This window comes from Rutidosis leptorrhynchoides, chromosome 8 (genome assembly GCF_046630445.1).
Source record: "Rutidosis leptorrhynchoides isolate AG116_Rl617_1_P2 chromosome 8, CSIRO_AGI_Rlap_v1, whole genome shotgun sequence".
Taxonomy (NCBI): domain Eukaryota; kingdom Viridiplantae; phylum Streptophyta; class Magnoliopsida; order Asterales; family Asteraceae; genus Rutidosis; species Rutidosis leptorrhynchoides.
The window spans coordinates 172786573-172805485 of record NC_092340.1 but is presented as its reverse complement, the minus strand read 5'-3'; the positions used below and the strand labels follow the sequence as shown (position 1 = coordinate 172805485).

The window sequence follows — 18913 nt, the reverse complement described above, 5'->3', positions numbered from 1 at the left end:
CATGACCATCCCAATCAAATTTCGGGACGAAATTTCTTTAACGGGTAGGTACTGTGATGACCCGAAAATTTCTGACCAAATTTAAACTTAATCTTCATATGATTTCGACACGATAAGCAAATTCTGTAATGTTGAATCTCGAAAATTTTGAATTGTTTTCATAAATTCATTTGGCCTTTGACTATTCCCGACGATTCACGAACAATTGTTTATAATTAAATATGTATATATATATATATATATATATATATATATATATATGTATATAAGTATCAATTCATGTGTATATATAAAATAATAAAATTCTAATTAATCAGTAGAATTGAAAATTAAAATAATATAATATAATAAGGTTGTTATTAAAATAAATCTATATATATGATTTTTATACATAATCATTTTTATATGTATAATATATAAAATTTATATAATAATAAATATTCAATAAAAGTTATTATATAATATACGTAATTACAAGTTAAAGAATAATTAATATATTAATATTATTATTATCACATTTATTATTATTATTATTATTATTAATATTAACATTAGTATCATTAATATTATATAAAGTATATATACATATATAAAATTTGATAAGTATAAGTTGTTATATTATTATGGTTAGTATTATTACAAATCTATATATATATATATATATATATATATATATATATATATATATATATATATATATATATATATATATATATGAATACTATGCATAAGTAATATTATATATAATGTAATATATATAAAATGTATAAATATTAAATATCTAATATATGATACCATATCATATTCATGATTAAATTACAAGTTTTAAATATAATTGTTATATTAATATTATTAACCTTACTTCATTATAAATATTAATATTAATAGTTGAAATTATTAATGTATATATTTAATATATATATATATATATATATATATATATATATATATATATATATATATATATATATATAATTGATATAGTATTATTATAATTAGTATTATTATTATTAATAATAATATTGTTATAAATGTTATAGTAATTGCTATCATTATCATTAGAAATGACATTATTGTTATTACTATTACATTATTATAAATTTATATTATTAAAAATTGTATTAAGAGTATTATTTTTATAATTATATTTATTATAATCTATAAATATAAGAAAATATACAGATACACAAATACTGTTATACATCAGAAATATATAAATAAATATTGATATGGAATATTTATACTCTAATATATAAATAAACATGTATATAAATACGGTATATAAATAAATAATTAGATAAAAACGAAATCTGCTTCATATCCTTTTCATGACTGTAGATGATTGATTCTTATCTCTAAAGAAATCTGTTAGAAGGACAAATTCAATACAGATAAATCCAAATTCCGTTATCCATCAAATTATCCTTTTTAATTTTTTATATTTTTCTGTACGTGCTCCAATAATGACTGTCGACTCAGTTTTTGCTTTATAACAAACGAATTACCCAAAGTATCACCAGAATATATTTAGAAACCCATAACAAATCTTTCAGTAGAAATTATACTCTGCAATTAGCTTTTTTTTTAGAAAAAAGAGGAAGAACAGGCTTCTGCTCTGTTCGTGGGTATTTTTTTAAAAGCCTCGATTTTAAAATAAACTTCAAAATGTAATAATGCCATTTTGTTAGGAATCTTTTACTTAAATGATCTGAAAAGTTTCAAGTCTCACTTTTTAGTAACGAACCTCAATTTTCGAGTCAAAATTATTTTTCAAAAAGTCAACTTTCTTGTTCATCATGAAATTTGAGAGCAATTTGATGTTTTAAGATCAATTGAAGGTCCAGATAGTTTCTAGGAACCGTTTACAACTTCTTTCATGTTATAATTTTTATCTAAAATGAATTAGAATCCAAGATTTGATTTTGAGTTCATCGGCTCCAAAAATAAAGCTGCTATCGTGGGATTTTTATTTTCTTTTCTTTTTCTGTTAACCTATATAAACCAAAGCAGCCTGTTTCTATTTCATTTGAAAATCCTTAAATCAAAACATTTAAACTCTCTGGTCATGGATTTTGATTTAGTCGATTTGATATGAAGAAGAAGAAGTAAAAAATACGGAATATATAAATTAAAATGGTTAGTTTAATCAGAAAAGCAGAAATGGAGGTATGGTCTAGGGTGTTAGCGGGTTAGCGAGTGGTCGAGGGTTCGAGCCCGGGTTGCTGCAATATTTTTTTTTTTTGAAAAGCTTCTTATAGGGTATACATTCTTATTTTATTTCTATTATTATTATTATTATTATTATTATTATTATTATTATTATTATTATTATTATTATTATTATTATTATTATTATTATTATTATTATTATTATTATTATTATTATTATTATTATTATTATTATTATTATTATTATTATTATTGTTATTATAATTATAATTATAATTATTATAATTATTATTATTATTATTATTATTATTATTATTATTATTATTATTATTATTATTATTATTACCATTGTTATTATTATTATTGATATGATTATTGTTGTTAATTATCATTATTGTTATTATGTTAGATATTATTATTAACAAAATGGTTAATGATATAACTTATGATATTATCATTATTATCACTATTATTATCATTTATAAGTCATTAGTATTATCATTACTAATATTACTATTATTATTAGTATTATTAGTATTGCACTATTATTATTAGTATTATCAATGTTATTATTATGAAAACTATTATATCTATAAAAATGAAAGTTTTAAAGATGTTGTTAAGATTATAACTATAAAATTCTAAATATGAATATAAATGTTAAAACGGAATATCATTATCATTATTAATATTATTATTAATATTAACACTATTATTATTATGGTTATTATTAAAAATAAAAACTTTATATATAAAAAAAACACATTACAATACTTATTACTAAATTTTTCATTTTATTAAAAACTACTATTATTATCATTATCATAAGATTTATTATTAAAACTATCATTAACAGTAAAGTAATATTTTTTAAGTTAGTATTATTAATATCATTATATTTATCACTAAGATTATTAACAGTATTATTTTTAGTAATATTAAGTATTATCAATATTATCATTTTTACCATTACAAATATTATTTTATTATTATAACGATTACTAGCTTCAACAAACAAATGATATACATATATTAATATATTCAACATACATAACTTAGCTATATTAATACTTTTATATACAAAATGAATACATTTTATTAAATAATAAAAAATATATATAAGTTAATAATATAAAAATTATATCACTAATAATAATATATATATATATTTACTCGATTACGAATATGTGTGTTAATATATATATAAATGATATAGGTTCGTGAATCCAAGGCCAACCCTGCATTGTTCAATATCATCATATGTATTTTTACTACAAAATACATTATAGTGAGTTTCATTTGATCCCTTTTACTCATTACATTTTTGGGCTGAGAATACATGCAATGTTTTAATAACCGTTTTACAATATTTATATGCGTGAGTTTCATTTGCTCCCTTTTTAAATGCTTTTGCAATATATATTTTTAGGACTGAGAATACATGCGCTGCTTTTATAAATGCTTTACGAAATAGACACAAATGATCGAAACTACATTCTATGGTTGGATTATCGAACCGAATATGCCCCTTTTTAGCTTGGTAGCCTAAGAATTGGTGTTTATGATAATTGCCACCAATTAACGTGAATCCTAAAGATAGATCTATGGGCACTAACAAGCGCCATTCAGAGAATTTGAACTGCTTTAGTACTTCGATTTATCATGTCCGATGTGAGTCCCGGAATGATGGGGATATTCTATATGCATCCTGTTAAGGTCGGTTACCAGGTGTTCAGCATATGAATGAATTTTAATTCGCGAGTTATGCGTGACAATATATGAGATCTTGTGGTCTATTAAAACGATTAAAATGAATGATTATGATAAACTAATGAACTCACCAACCTTTTGGTTGACACTTTAAAGCATGTTTATTCTCAGGTATGAAAGAAATCTTCCGCTGTGCATTTGCTCATATTAGAGATATTACTTGGAGTCATTCATGACATATTTCAAAAGACGTTGCATTCGAGTCATCGAGTTCATCAAGATTATTATTAAGTCAATTATAGTTGGATATATTATGAAATGGTATGCATGCCATCAACTTTTGATGTAATGAAAGTTTGTCTTTTAAAAATGAATGCAATGTTTGTAAAATGTATCACATAGAGGTCAAGTACCTCGCGATGTAATCAAATGTAATGTATTCGTCCAGATGGATTAGGACGGGTTATTTAACATGTCAGTAGATAATAGTGGTTTGTTGAACTACATATATCTCAAGGTCTCATAAAGATCTAAGAGTTGCACTTGTAATGTAATTGGTACCCGCTACCTACCAATAGACTCCATAACTGCTAGCTGATCAACAGATGTGGCTATGGAACCTCTATGTGGATCTTAGGCTTTCGTAAATTAATTATTTTTAAAAAATATAAAAACTTGGGTATTTAATTTATTAAAGCTCAATATCAAAAATACTAAATTGAATCATATATCTGTTGTAGATGTCAAACAATCAAAACGTAAACCAAAACACTTTCTTCTTTGTTGGAGAAGGATAAACTCAATGTTCAAACTTCCCAAACTGACACCGCAATATGAGAACTGTTCTCAAACATAAATGGAAGTTGAATAAAGTTTAGAACCCATATCCTTTCTTCCCGTTGTGGCAGTTGCTGCTGCTCAGCAAAATGCTTATCGAATGTTGTTCGATGATCAGGAAAAAATAGGATTGAAGGGTGAAAAAGAATAAGCCGAATACTTTGTGGAAGGAAAATGATAAATCATTTACTAGGAAAAATATTCCACCTTCCAAGAAGGAAAGCCCAACAAAAGACGTTGAATGTTTCCATTATGGAAAGATTGGACTTTGGAGAAGGAAGTTGTCCTATCTTCCAATCTGAGCTGAGAAAAGGCAACGCTGGTGAGACTAGCAAATCATGTATATTTCATATATAGTTATATACTTCTTCTAGTGATTCCTAGATCTTTGTTAACTGGTTATGGCCTTCACACCTGTAACAATATGAAGGAAATGAGAAGAAGTAATAGACTGAAGAAAGACACACTGGATTTGTAAGTAGGCAAAGGGGATCAAGCTTTTGTTAAAGCTATTGGTACCTCTGAACTTACTTCTCTAAGTGGTCTTATTATTTTTTTTTGGAACAATAGCATTATGCTCTCAATACTGCGAGCGACATAGTTTGAAAGATGCTAGTTTTGAACTTGCATTTACACACTTAGGTATTTAAGTTTCTAAGGATAATATATTTATCTTAATACCTATCCACGTGATGGTATTTTTGAAATTGATATGCATAGTGTAATTTCAAATAAGAATTCTGTGTATACCTACATCGCCAAAGTCTTCAAGCAAGACTTGAATAAGACCTATCTATGACATTGTCATATTGGTCATATAAACAAACAATGCATTTCAAAACTCCAATCTAATGGACTTTTGGAATCAATTGACTCTGAGTCATTTGATGTATGCGAGTCATGTTTATGTGAAAATGTGACAAATGCTTCTTTCTCCGATTTAGGTAAAAGAGCTAAAGATCTTTTAGGACTAATACATACTGTTGTATGTAGTCCTTTAAGAACAATGTATAGATTTAGTTAATTTTACTTCATTACATTTACTGATGAGTACATTAGCTATGATTATGTTCACTTGCTGAAACATAAACATAAAGCTATTTTAACATTCAAAAGTATTCCAAAATGAAGTAGATAATCAGCTTGGAAAGACCATTAAATCACTTCGCTCTGATGGAGTAAGTAAGCTTATGAGTCAAGAGTTTTTTGGACCACCTAAAGAATTGTGGCATTGTCTCATAGTTCACTCTACCTTACATACCACAACACGATGGTGTGTCTGAGTAAGAGGAATCGAACTTTACTTGATATAGTTTGATTTATGATGAGTCTGATTTCTCTACTACCGTCTTTTAGGGATATGCATGAGAGTCTGCTGCAGGCATACTCAATGTGATTCCAACTATGAAGGTAGAAAAGACACCATATGAGTTATGGCATGGGAAGAATCCCAAGTTGTCTTATTTGAAAGTTTGGGGTTGTAAAGCGTACGTGAAGCATGACACTTCAAACAAATTAGAACCTAGAACTATCTAATGTTACTTTGTACGATACATAAAGGAAACAATGGGTTACTACGTTTACTACCAAGCTGAAGACAACGTGTTTTCTACTCGGTCTACTGAATTCCTGGAAAGAGATCTTCTCTTACAAGAAGTCAGTGGGAGTAAAGTAGATCTTGAAGAAATTCAAGTACTTTAAAGTAACATACCTTCAGTAAGCACTAGCAATCTGCACGTTGAAACTGAGCGCACTATTGGTGAGCCAGAACGTGTTACACCTACATTTTATAGATCTAGTAGAACTCATCGGCTTATGAGGTTTAATTATCTGATTAATTCAGATAAACCTCAACTAAGGGATTATGATGAACCCTCTAGCTGCGTGAGGCCATATCAAATCCTGAATCTGAAAAATGACTAGATTCTATGAATACAGATATGCAGTCCATGAAGGATAATCAAGTATGAAACTTGATTGATCTTCTACCCAATTGTAAAACAATGAGGTAAAAATGGGTCTTCAAAGGAAGACTGATATGGAAGGTAATGTAAACACTTTTAAAGCTCAATTGGTAACAAAAGGTTATGATGAAATTTTTTTTTGCCATTAGCGAGCCTTAAAAAGATTAGGATACTTATTGCCATGGTTACTTTTCATGATAATAAAATATGCCTAATGGATGTCAAAACTGCTTTCCTAAAAGGCGACCTAAGCAAGGACGTATATATGGTTCAGCCGAAAGGGTTTATGAATCCTAAGCATCCTAATAAAGTATGCAAGCTTCTAAAATCCATTTATGGATTAAAGTAAGCATCCAGGAGCTAGAATCTTAAGTTTAATGAGAAAATCAAAATGTTTAATTTTTCTCAAAACCAAGATAAGCCCTGAGTTTACATTAGAGCTAGTGGGAGCAAAGTAGTCTTCTTGATCTTATATGTTGATGACATATTACTTATTAGAAATCACATTCCAACTTGCAAGATGTCAAGTCTTGGCTTGGAAAATGTATTTCCATAAAGGATCTTGATGAAGCTACTTATATTATTGGAATGAGGATCTATACAATAGATCCAATTGGCTTATTGGTTTGAATCAAAGTACATACATTATCTTACAGAGATTTAGCATGCAAAACTCCAAGCATGGAGCTTTGTCAATGCAAAAGGGCATAACCTTGAGAAAGTTTCAAAAGTCCTATCACAGCAGATGAGATGAGACAATTGAAATGTATAACATATGCTTCGGCTATATGATCCATTATGTATGCCATGATATGTACTATACTCGATGTTTCATTAGTTTTGAGTTTGACGAGTCATTGTTAACATAATCTAGGTGAAGTACATTGGATTGTTGTTAAGAATATTCTTTATTATTTGCAGAGTACTAATGATATGTTCTTGGTTTACGGTGGTTTGGAAGAAGAGTTAAGTATTAAGTTTTATACTGATTCTAGTTTCCAAACTGATTAAGATGATTCTCGACCCAGTCACATTGTTTCTTTATCATGATGGGCAAGACAATTGATTGGAAGAGCTCTAAGTAGAGCACTATTGAACAATCTACAACAAAAGCAGAATACATTGTTGACTGAGAAGCTGCTCAGAAAGCTTTCTGGATAAGGAAGTTTGTTGTTATACTCAGAATAGTACACAACATTTAATCTTCTATAATATGTACTGTGATAGTTCGAGTGTTAATATACTTTTGAAAGAATCACATGTACATAAAAGTATCTGACACATTCTACAAAAGTTTGACTACATTCATGAAGTCATTGAGAAGAATGTTATTAGTATTCTTAAGGTTCAAACAGATGATATCGTGGCTGAACCGTTCACGAAGCCCTTGATGTACAACTAGCATGATGATCATGCTAGTAATATTGGAATTCATTAAGGTACTAATCTTATTCATTTGTAATTTAGTATTTGGATATCTCTGGAACATTAAACAGTTTTATCTAAATTAATTGAGATACTCGGTATGGTCGTTTTCATTTATATTATTGTGTTCTATATTAGCATGTTTAATCCATGAATAATTGTTGATTATTCTAAATCTCCATAATCGGTCATGTTATGGGAGTAACATGAATTAAGATTATTATGAAATTTGGTTTTACATGGTGAATAGTTAACTAGCTGATGCCATAATTCATATGTATTCATTGATGATAAAAATTGGAATGACCCAATCATGAGATATCACTTCATGGATCGTCGTCAATAGTGAATCTCATAATGGTCATGTCTTTGTGTCCTTAGACCTGAGATGTATATGTTGGTTTTTGATTGTATGACATATTATACTTTGATATGGTTAAACGCTATCCTGAACAAGGTAGTTATAAAGGTCATCATTGGGTATGATGTGAAGTACATGACGAACACATATAATCAAAATGGGATTTATTCCTCTATGTGAGAGTATGATACCACTAGGCCCCTCGATGAAAGTGAATGGATATTTATACGGCCGTGTCCAAGCTATATTGATTGTAGATCAATTTTAACTTGGTGATCACATTCAAATTTTCTAGATCGAGAAACATAATTGGTTGACAAATGAGAATGACTGGATCCATGTCTCATGTCAACTCGGTATCGGTAATAAAGGGACAATAGATACTCAATCATTAAATTATTTTTAATAATAATGTTAGTTCGTTTAGCAGAAATAAACACTTGTATATTTTCGGAGGCATTGACATATTGCTAGATGCAAATATATGTATGTATAGTTTTCTAGATGTTATGTCATGCACACGTGGGAGTTTGTTGGTTCAGTGTGCACGTCATGACACAAATCTATACTACCGCTTATGTATAGTCCTATTGGGTCACACACATTAAGCATTTAGACACTAATTAATATATAATGTTATTATATAATTGTAACAAATAATTTGTGAGAGTATAATTTAGTTAAATATGATTTAATTAAATTATTTTAAAGTCTTAAATTTATTAATTAGATATTGTATCTAATTAATATTTTTATCTAACTACTATCTTGTTTTCTTGTAATAAAGTCAAAAGTGAAATAACTTTATCAATTTGCCAACCTGACATGATGAAACCATCTCACCCACTTCGACAATCAATAATCATAATCATGTACAATAATGCATAAGTGGGTGAAAAACATATTGAAAATGATAATACTATATTCACTAAAAAATAATATATCTTGGTTATAAATAAGTTTCAAGTAGTGGCAGAAAGATAGAATTAGTAGTAGTATTATTAAGGGTTTTGACAACTCTTTTTGATAAGAAACAACAGTCGAAAGAAAGAGGAGTAGTTTTATTATGGTTTTCATTAATTAAACTAATAATAAAACAAACCACACAAGATGTCAATCTTTTTGGTGTTTCTTGGTTCGGCGAGCACGAAATGAAAACAAAAGGATTGTTTTCATTGCTTTTCAAAATTATAAACAATATTTGATATTGTTTTTGGGTTATACGGACTAGCATCCGATTGGTGTTGCTCGACATGCTGTGTGGATCAACCATGGAGATATTCATACACTTTGAATATATGTTTCAACCTAGACTTGGACAGTTGATTCTACATCGCTCTTTAAAGGTATATCTAAACTTCTTTTTGTGAATTTATTAGTTGACAATTATTCGTGGTGTAATTGGATCTTGTTGGGATCGTTAATCGTGTGAATGTTTTACTTGAAAGTTTATTATAAATAATAAAAGACGTTTATTATTAAATAAAGATATGTTTATTTTCATGTGCCGCTGCGTTTATAAAATTTAAATGTACACACGGTTTTCCAACACTATGCACGTCATGTGTTCTATGAAATGCTTGAACTGAAGAGTTTAATACACAACATGTGATGATTTTGATTCTGAAATTCATGACGCTTTCAAAGTTTATAGTTTTTTTTAACACTATGTGTCAAGATATATTATTTCAAAAGTCAATTAACTCAACATATTATCCCTTGATCTAAAGACAAAGAACTTATGAATAGTAACTTTTTATGCTTAAGTTGTTTGTACCTTGCGTTAAAATTATTGTACCCACAATGCCACCGCACTAGAAGTTGACAACCATTGCAAACCTTAAGTGGCCAAATGTAAATTTTTTTCCGAAAAAATGGAAACTTTATAGAGCGTAAAGTTAAACTTTGAAGGGTCAAACGGTAACTTTTATATTTTCCATAAAACTCTCTACTAAACCCACATAATTTTTTAACGAATTTATATTTTCGTAGGACTCGAGTTAGGTTTAACTGACATAACCGTAAAACAAAAAATAATTTTACAAACTAAACGGAGCCCTGACGTGAAGTGAGGGCTCCTCCACTAGTATTGATCTATATTGATCAGTATGCTTCATATGATGAAACAATTATCTCACATGATTCGCTATGTTCCATTTCTTATTATCCGGGATTTTAGCCGAGTATGTTTTTTTATCTGTCTATATATAGTATATGATAGTAAATATTGTACTCTGCCTTATCTGTCTATATATAGTATATGCACAGTCGATATTATACTCTGCCTCGAATCTTGTTGTTTCAATATGAAGATTATTTCCTATAACATTAGGGGTTTTGTGGTTGGACCGGATAGCAAATTCGGTCAAACAAAATCGTTAATTTGTCGTGAAAAGCCAAGTTCTCTAGCACTTCAAGAAACTAAATTGCATACCATTAATTACCAATGGGTATACTCATTATGGGGTTCGGGTGAATGTGAGTTCATTCAAAGCGAGATGGTTGGTAAATCGGGCGGTCAGTTAATTATTTGGGATACAAATTGCTTCGAGGCTGAAGATCTTGTTAAATTCGAGTGTGTAATTGGAATTCGTGGAAAATGGAAAAGTAATGGCACTCCCTTGAACGTTATTAATTTGTATGGTCCTCATGACGATTTGAAGAAACGAAAAATCTGGGGGTCGCTGGAAAAACTGTTTGAAAATAATGATGAAGCTTGGGTATTATGTGGCGATTTTAACGAGGTCAGAAACCAATCCGAGCAATTCAACTGTGCCTACATTGATAGTAGGGCAAGATGTTTCAATAAGTTCATTCTTAAGAGCAGCTTACCAGATATTCCAATCGGATGTAGGTCATTTACTCGAATAAGCGATGATGGCACAAAATGTAGCAAGATTGACTGATTTCTTGTCTCTGAAATATTTCATCAATCTTGGAGCAATTTATCTGCTCTTGCATTAGAAAGAACAAGTTCGGAGCATATCCCTATTGTGTTAAAAAATGATAGAAAAGACTTTGGTCCTAAACCATTTAAAATATTTGACGTGTGGTTGGACAAAGAGGGAATTGAACAGGTAATCGCTAACGCGTGGGAGCAGTCAGGTGAAGGTGGGTAATGATACGCATATCCGCATGACTATGCGGATTACGCTTCCAACGCCCTGAACCATACATTAATGGCCATGTAGGACATATGGCACGGGTATAGTCGCACTCTATGCACCTATACCATCTGATGTGAGTTTCGTATACTTGCATAAGGGTCCAGTACATTCTAGAAGAATGTACGGTATAATTAATTCAGATTCTTTTCCTTAAATAACAAAAGTTAGTTGGGATAACATCGCATTCAATTAAGGAAGAGATCCTATCGAAACCCTAATTCATGAGCCTATAAATACATAGCTCATAAACCCTAAAAACATATTCGGTTACTCATACGTAACATAGCATACACATTATCGTACTAACAAGATTCATACGATCTCACACATAAAGACTTTCAGGTATGTCTCGAACTATAAAAACTTCATGTCTTTGGGCCACTCAACCCCGTATGCTGGGTTGTTGGTGGACTCTCAAATCGGCCACTCTGTCAGAATCGAAACAATACCGATGTGGGTTATCCACGACTAAGTGTCGGAGGTTCGAATGTTGCTAGTCCTTAAACCCTATCATGCATTCAAGCGTAGGTTCACCTTGACCTCGTGAAAATATGCTTATTCATTTGGCTCCATCCGTGGGACCGGTTATATGAACAAATAAGATTGGAATTTATGTTGTGTATAATTTATTATATGTAGCTTATTTCTGTAAAACTTTTTTGTTTAATTAATCGGTCACTTTCAGGTTATTCGCCTAATTCAAATCAATGGCGGGCAACAAAGGTTCAAAGACATCTTTTTCAACATTCCCAGGTCAACGAGCACATGTACAAACGACAAAACAGGCATCCACGGCATAAGGGAAAAAGGTGTCAAAACCCCCTTCAACAGAAGCTATCCTAATGGGGCCGACAAGCGCTGAATTGCAAAGACAGTCCCCCCAACCGTGGATAAGGAAGAAAGAGAGTGGCTGCAGAGCGTTGGGGAAGATACGCCTCCAAGAGTAGAAACTAGCTATATCCGTTTCAAAGAAATGGATACTGGACGCATGAAGTCTCCATAAAAAGTAAGTTTCGGATCTCCAGCAAACACTGGCTATATACGTTCTAAAGAAGCAGATGCTGGGTATGAATCCCCACCAGGCAATGTCATCCGAAGAGCGAAAACTACGTATGTAGGAACAATCCCAATCATCACAACGATGGAACCTGGAACTCAAACTTTAAGGGTTACCCCGGAAATCGCGCAGGAAGAGATTAGGAAAATGGGTTTGAGAAACCTGGACGGTTCATACATCACAGTAGCTCCACTGCAAGCAAGAATGACTTATACGTCACCCCAACCAAACGTGTGTGAATTGAGGCAAACTCAACATCAGGGTGACCAGCGAAGTGCGCCTTATTACCCTCTAGAGCCAAGCAGTTCAAATAACTTTATATTACAACTACAGCAAGTTGCACCTCTGCACTTAGCGCAAGCGCTTAATGAACCAGCGCGGTTCCAGGAGTTCATGCAAAATTGGTTTGTAGTGATGCAAGGGCATAAAGCAAGACAATCTCTGGAATTGGCTCCCACCACAGAAAAGTTCTCCGCGCACATAGCAAATCACCCGTTTCTGGAGGCACCAATAATACCATTAACATTAGGAAGCTATGACGGGTTATCCGACCCCAATGACTTCCTACAAAGATTTGAAGGAACTGTAAGAACCCACAATTGGGGAGATGCGATAGCATGTCATATGTTACCAAGTGTGTTGCAAGGAGTAGCACGGGAGTGGTTCAACAATCTAACTTCCAGGAGCATAACAGGTTATGTGGACTTAAGATCTCGGTTTCCACTTAACTTTCATAGTCTACGCGCCCGCAGAAGAACGCACGTAGAATGCCATGACATCAAACAAAAACTAAAAGAATCTTTGGGTGAGATTATTGATAGATATACAAAGGAAGTAGCTAAATACCAGATCTACCAGAAAGCCAAAAGGTGCCAGGATTTATTCATTGCCTTAACACAGACAGACACTTGTCGTTATGGCAGAGGTTCCGGTGGAAAGTACCGCAAACATTCGCGGAAGCAATAAAAGAAGCGCATGATTATATGCGGGCGCAAGAAGATATAACGCAAAACTGCAGAAAAGGCCATACGGGAAGGAATAACGATGACGATCACTATCGCGATTAGGGTAAAAGCTCTGGATCCGTGTAACGACCCAAAAAAATTTTTTTGTAGGACAGTGTATCTGGACCACGTCCAACATCTGGGACGGCGTCCAGTTGTGAAGGGCTGGACGACGTCAATGCAATTTGGACGGCATCTAAATGAACTACCAGGGGCTGTCCCCGGGGTGCAACTTACGCGAACGGAAAACTCGCTTCCCGACCCTTTTAAACGAAACGAATTATCACAATACCTTATAATAAGTAAAACTAAGAGATTTCCACAATAAAAATGAGTTTTACAACGTCGGGCCCACAACGACCCTTTTTATGAATTTTGTTCAAAATACAAGTTTCGACCATAAGAGTTTAATTTCCAAACGACACCTAGAGCATGGTGTTTGGGGTTAAACTACCCACATCTTGGTCAAACTTCAAAAGCTAAACTTCCAAAAGCGTCCCCTATCCAAAACAAACGGGAGGCCACTAATCCAACCGAATACCCTTTCCCTTGTCCACGCCAGAGCCTAAAAAGAGTAAACAACGAGAGGGTAAGCAAAACGCTTAGTGAATGCAATAATTATACATATACATATATAATCTACGTACTTGAAAACACTTACACAAATGCCATATACGAGCTAGCAAATTAGCAACTATGCAATCATAATGCAAAAACTAGATATCCGTAATTCTCAATAAGCTAGCATCACCAATAGCATATAGTTCATAATTCATTATACTAAAAACTATAGCGCATAACCATGGTTAACCATAACGCACACAAGGGAACAGTACTCGCACAATGACCATTGGTACTCGCACGATGACCGTTAGTATACACTAACCCCCCCCAGGTGGACGTCCGCACTTACCGAACCTCCCTTCACACACATGTGGTCTCCATCGCACAAAAGAGTAGTGAATCCACACGCCCGGATAACACTATAGTGAATCCACACGCCCGGATAACATTGTCCGCAAGCAAATAAACTATATACGCATATATATAATTATTCCACTCACCTTAACGCCTTTGGTGAATGAGAAATCAAGCTTGCAACCTTCAATGTAACGTACCACCACAATCAAAACGTAGCTAGTGACGAGGTGAACTGTAACGACCCAGATTTTTCCGTTAATATATATATAAGATTAATATTTACATAATTAAATGTTTCCAACATGTTAAGCAATCAAACTTAATAAGACTTGATTATTTGAAATGAATTTTATACAAACGTTTGTTCACCCAGTTTGTCTGACGATTCACGAACGTCATAACTTGTAATAATTATTTAAAGGAATATTTATATGGATATATATATATATATATATTTATGATTTTTTAAAATGATATTTAAGTATCTCATTAAATATATTAGCAAAGAGTTATATATAAAATGAGACTACTAACTTAAAGACATCGAAATAATATATATATATATATATATATATATATATATATATATATATATATATATATATATATATATATATATATATATATATATATATATATATATATATATATATATATATATATATGTATATATGTAATGTTTAACGACGTTATAATGCCTAAGTTAAAATGAATATATATGTATTGTATTAAGATGTATTAATACAATTTTGAAAGACTTAAATACATATATCAATATACTTATACACAACAATGATAGCTATACTCGTATTCGCATTCAATTCCATCAAGAATTCTACTAGTATTCATACGGTATATATACCCATATGATGTATCATACCCAGCTTCTAGATGTATCTACTGTTGGGATTTAACAAGTTTCATAATACTTAAAACCTTTTAAGAATCAAATAATAAAGCGAAAGCATGTATATTACCATTATAAGAACTTGTTAAACTTTAACCAATTAAAGTTAAATCCCAAGTAGGATCAAGTTGTGAAACATACTTACAAACTAAAAGAAAGTAAAGAGATTATACCTACTCCAAGCTAGGTAATTGAATAATGAAGATGATGATGAATGAAGCTCCAAAAGAATGAAACCTCAAGTTGTAATACCCCAAGCTAACCACCAACACCTTGCTTTTGGTTAGGATTTATTTGACACTTAATATGAGCTTGAAAAACCAAGTGAAGAACCCTTTCTTCCTCTCAAAAAGGCCACGGATTTCAGCAGGTTTTTTAGAGTGTTTTGTGCAGTTTTTTTGATGTATTTTGATGTGTTAGCATGTGTGTTGAGTCTCCAAGAAGTCTTGGTTAATATGCTTAAGGCATGGGAGGTAACCAAATAAACAAATGCATGCTTACTTCAACTCCCAAGCCACTTCCATCTTATAATATAAAATAGTTTCTATAAAACTAGATTTTACAAAACTAGTTTTATAAACTAGATTTATATAAAACTAGATTTTATAAAATACATTTTATAAACTTGCATATTATTTGTTATGTACATTTTATAAAACCAATTTTATAAAATGTAACATAACTTCATTAATTATTTAACCTATAAATAATTAAATCCTTATTATATAAATAATTCCATAATTTATATATACACACATCAAGTAATATTATTTTAGAAAACCATTTTTCATAAAATTCAAGTGTCGCGTATTTAATCAATGATCCAATCGTTAAGATCAAATACGAATATGGTGTCGGTAAGCTTGTTATTGGGTATGATCCGACTTGGATAAAAACATATTAGCTACGTTAATTTAATATGTCTCTCGGGCATAAGAAATACCTTCAATCTCCCACTTGCACGAGAAACATAAGAAATTAATGCAAGTGATGGATACCACCTAACGATCGTCCATCACCCCCAATATGTTATGACTTTGTGCCATTCAATAACATCATCCCTTTTGAGTTCCCATCTCGAATATGAATAGGTGAATATTTCATTTTATCCTTTCGTCCTAGATGTCATGTTAAATCCAAGAGATACAGAGTGATCACTCTCTTTTAGATTTAACTTTATCAGGCCTTAAACATCTGACTCTCAACAAATAAGAGGGACAAATTCCATCTTGACTACACATGTCCTAAATATATACCTTGCATTATACCTGAGCTCCTCCTTATGAACTACCATATTTCAGAATAGCGAAGGAAAGAATCAAGGCACAATACTTGGTAAATATCCGAACCCAATATGTATCTCAGGTCAGAGGATACAATGATATTCGCCTTTACTCAAGATTACATGTGATCAACCACAAAGGCTCCATTTAGTAAATCTTGAGGGCGGGTCTTCCAATATTTGTATCTGATAGTGCTCCAAATGAACATATATTTAGGCACAATATCCTTCCAATATGTAAAGCTTTTAGTTGCAATTGTTCTATTTTATGTAATATTCGTTTAAATAAATAAGTGCGAAGACAAAAGAAGAAAAAGACGATTTGAAGACGCAAATGACCAAAAAGCTCAAATGTACAAGATATAATTCAAGTGGTTCAATTTATTGATGAGAAACGTCCAAAAATGATAAGAGTACAAGCCGCAAAATGCAAAGTACAAGATATTAAATAGTACGCAAGGACGTTCGAAAATCCGGAACCGGGACATGAACCAACTCTCAACGCGCGATGCAACGGAGCTAAAATTACAAGTCAACTATGCACATAAATATAATATAATATATAAATAATTCTTAAAATTTTATATATATATATATATATATATATATATATATATATATATATATATATATATATATATATATATATATATATATATATTATATTATATAATAAAACATCGGCAAAACTAGAAAACAAAGTGATTGGGCTAGATCCAGCTGGCCATGCGATAGCATGGCCAGGATGCCAAAAATCCATACGATCGCATGGATGGAAAATCCTGGCCAAGTCTATAAATCGAGCAGTTTTTGGACGAATTTTACATACCTTTTTCTTCTTCTTCCTCTGTAATCATAATTATATTTTTAATTATAATTATAATTTTAAATTAAGTTTAATAATAATTGGGTTATTGTAAGGAATGTTTTACGGGTTTTAAAGTCGAAACTCTGTCCGTGTAACGCTACGCGATTAATCACCACTGTAAGCTATGTTCTTCCTTTTTAAATTAATGTATCGTAACTAAGTTATTATTATGCTTAGTTAAGTCGAAGTAATCGTAATGTTGGACTAAATATTAAGACGGGGTTATTAGATTTTGTACCATAATTAAGGTTTGGACAAAAGACCGACACTTGTGGACATTGGACTATGACTATTAATAGATAGGGGTATTGTCTAATCGAATGATAACTCATTAGAATCTGTCGAACCTATCTTCAAATTAGTTAATCTAATAATTATTAAAATGATTATGTATATCCTATTTAGTGACGTTTATACGACATCTTTTACGATCATTTAATTAATTATCCGGGTTGGGTAATTGATTATTCATTCTGATCAAGTGGGTAAATTAATATTCATATCTCAATAAAACAGGGGTGGATTACATACACGGATAATTGGTGTAATTGTTAAAAAAGTTATAAAATCTTGGATTACACGCAGTTGATAACCTGGTGTAATCATTAAACAAAGTATTAAAACCTTGTTACAGTTCGAATTCCTAATTAGTTAGAATATTTGACTTTGGGAATAAGGTTAATTTGACGAGCATTTTATAATTATGACCGATGGATTATTATGGACAAAAACCAAATAGGTATCAAATAATCTAGGACAAAGGACAATTAACCCATGGTAATAAATTAAAATCAATAAGTCAAACATCACGATTACGGAAGTTTAAATAAGCATAATTCCTTTATTTTATATCTCATCGCATTTTTATTTACTGTCATTTTATTATTCGCACTTTTAATTATCGCAATTTTATTATCGTCATTTACTTTATGCTTTAAATTAAGTTATATTTATTTTTAATATTTTACATTAGGTTTTAACTGCAATTTAAAACATAAAATCGACAAACCGGTCATTAAACGGTAAAAACCCCCCTTTATAATAATAATAATAATAATAATAATAATAATAATAATACTACTTATATATATATATATATATATATATATATACAAATATAGTTTAAAAATATATCATTAAACTTGGCTAGCTCCCTGTGGAACGAAACGGACTTACTAAAAACTACACTACTCTATGATTAGGTACACTGTCTATAAGTATTGTAGCAAGTTTAGGTATAT

General features: G+C 30.9%; 1 protein-coding gene across 1 annotated transcript; it reads left to right on the top strand.

The window, feature by feature from the left end:
- Window positions 1-10772: 10772 nt before the first annotated feature.
- On the top strand, window positions 10773-11372 carry LOC139863945 (uncharacterized). Its single transcript, XM_071852545.1, has one exon. The coding sequence runs from the start codon at window positions 10773-10775 to the stop codon at window positions 11370-11372; it is 600 nt and encodes a 199-aa protein (XP_071708646.1).
- Window positions 11373-18913: the final 7541 nt, after the last annotated feature.

What these genes read in the sequence shown, in the direction of transcription:
- LOC139863945 (XM_071852545.1), top strand. Translation starts at nt 10,773, where the DNA reads ATGAAGATTATTTCCTATAACATTAGGGGTTTTGTGGTTGGACCGGAT.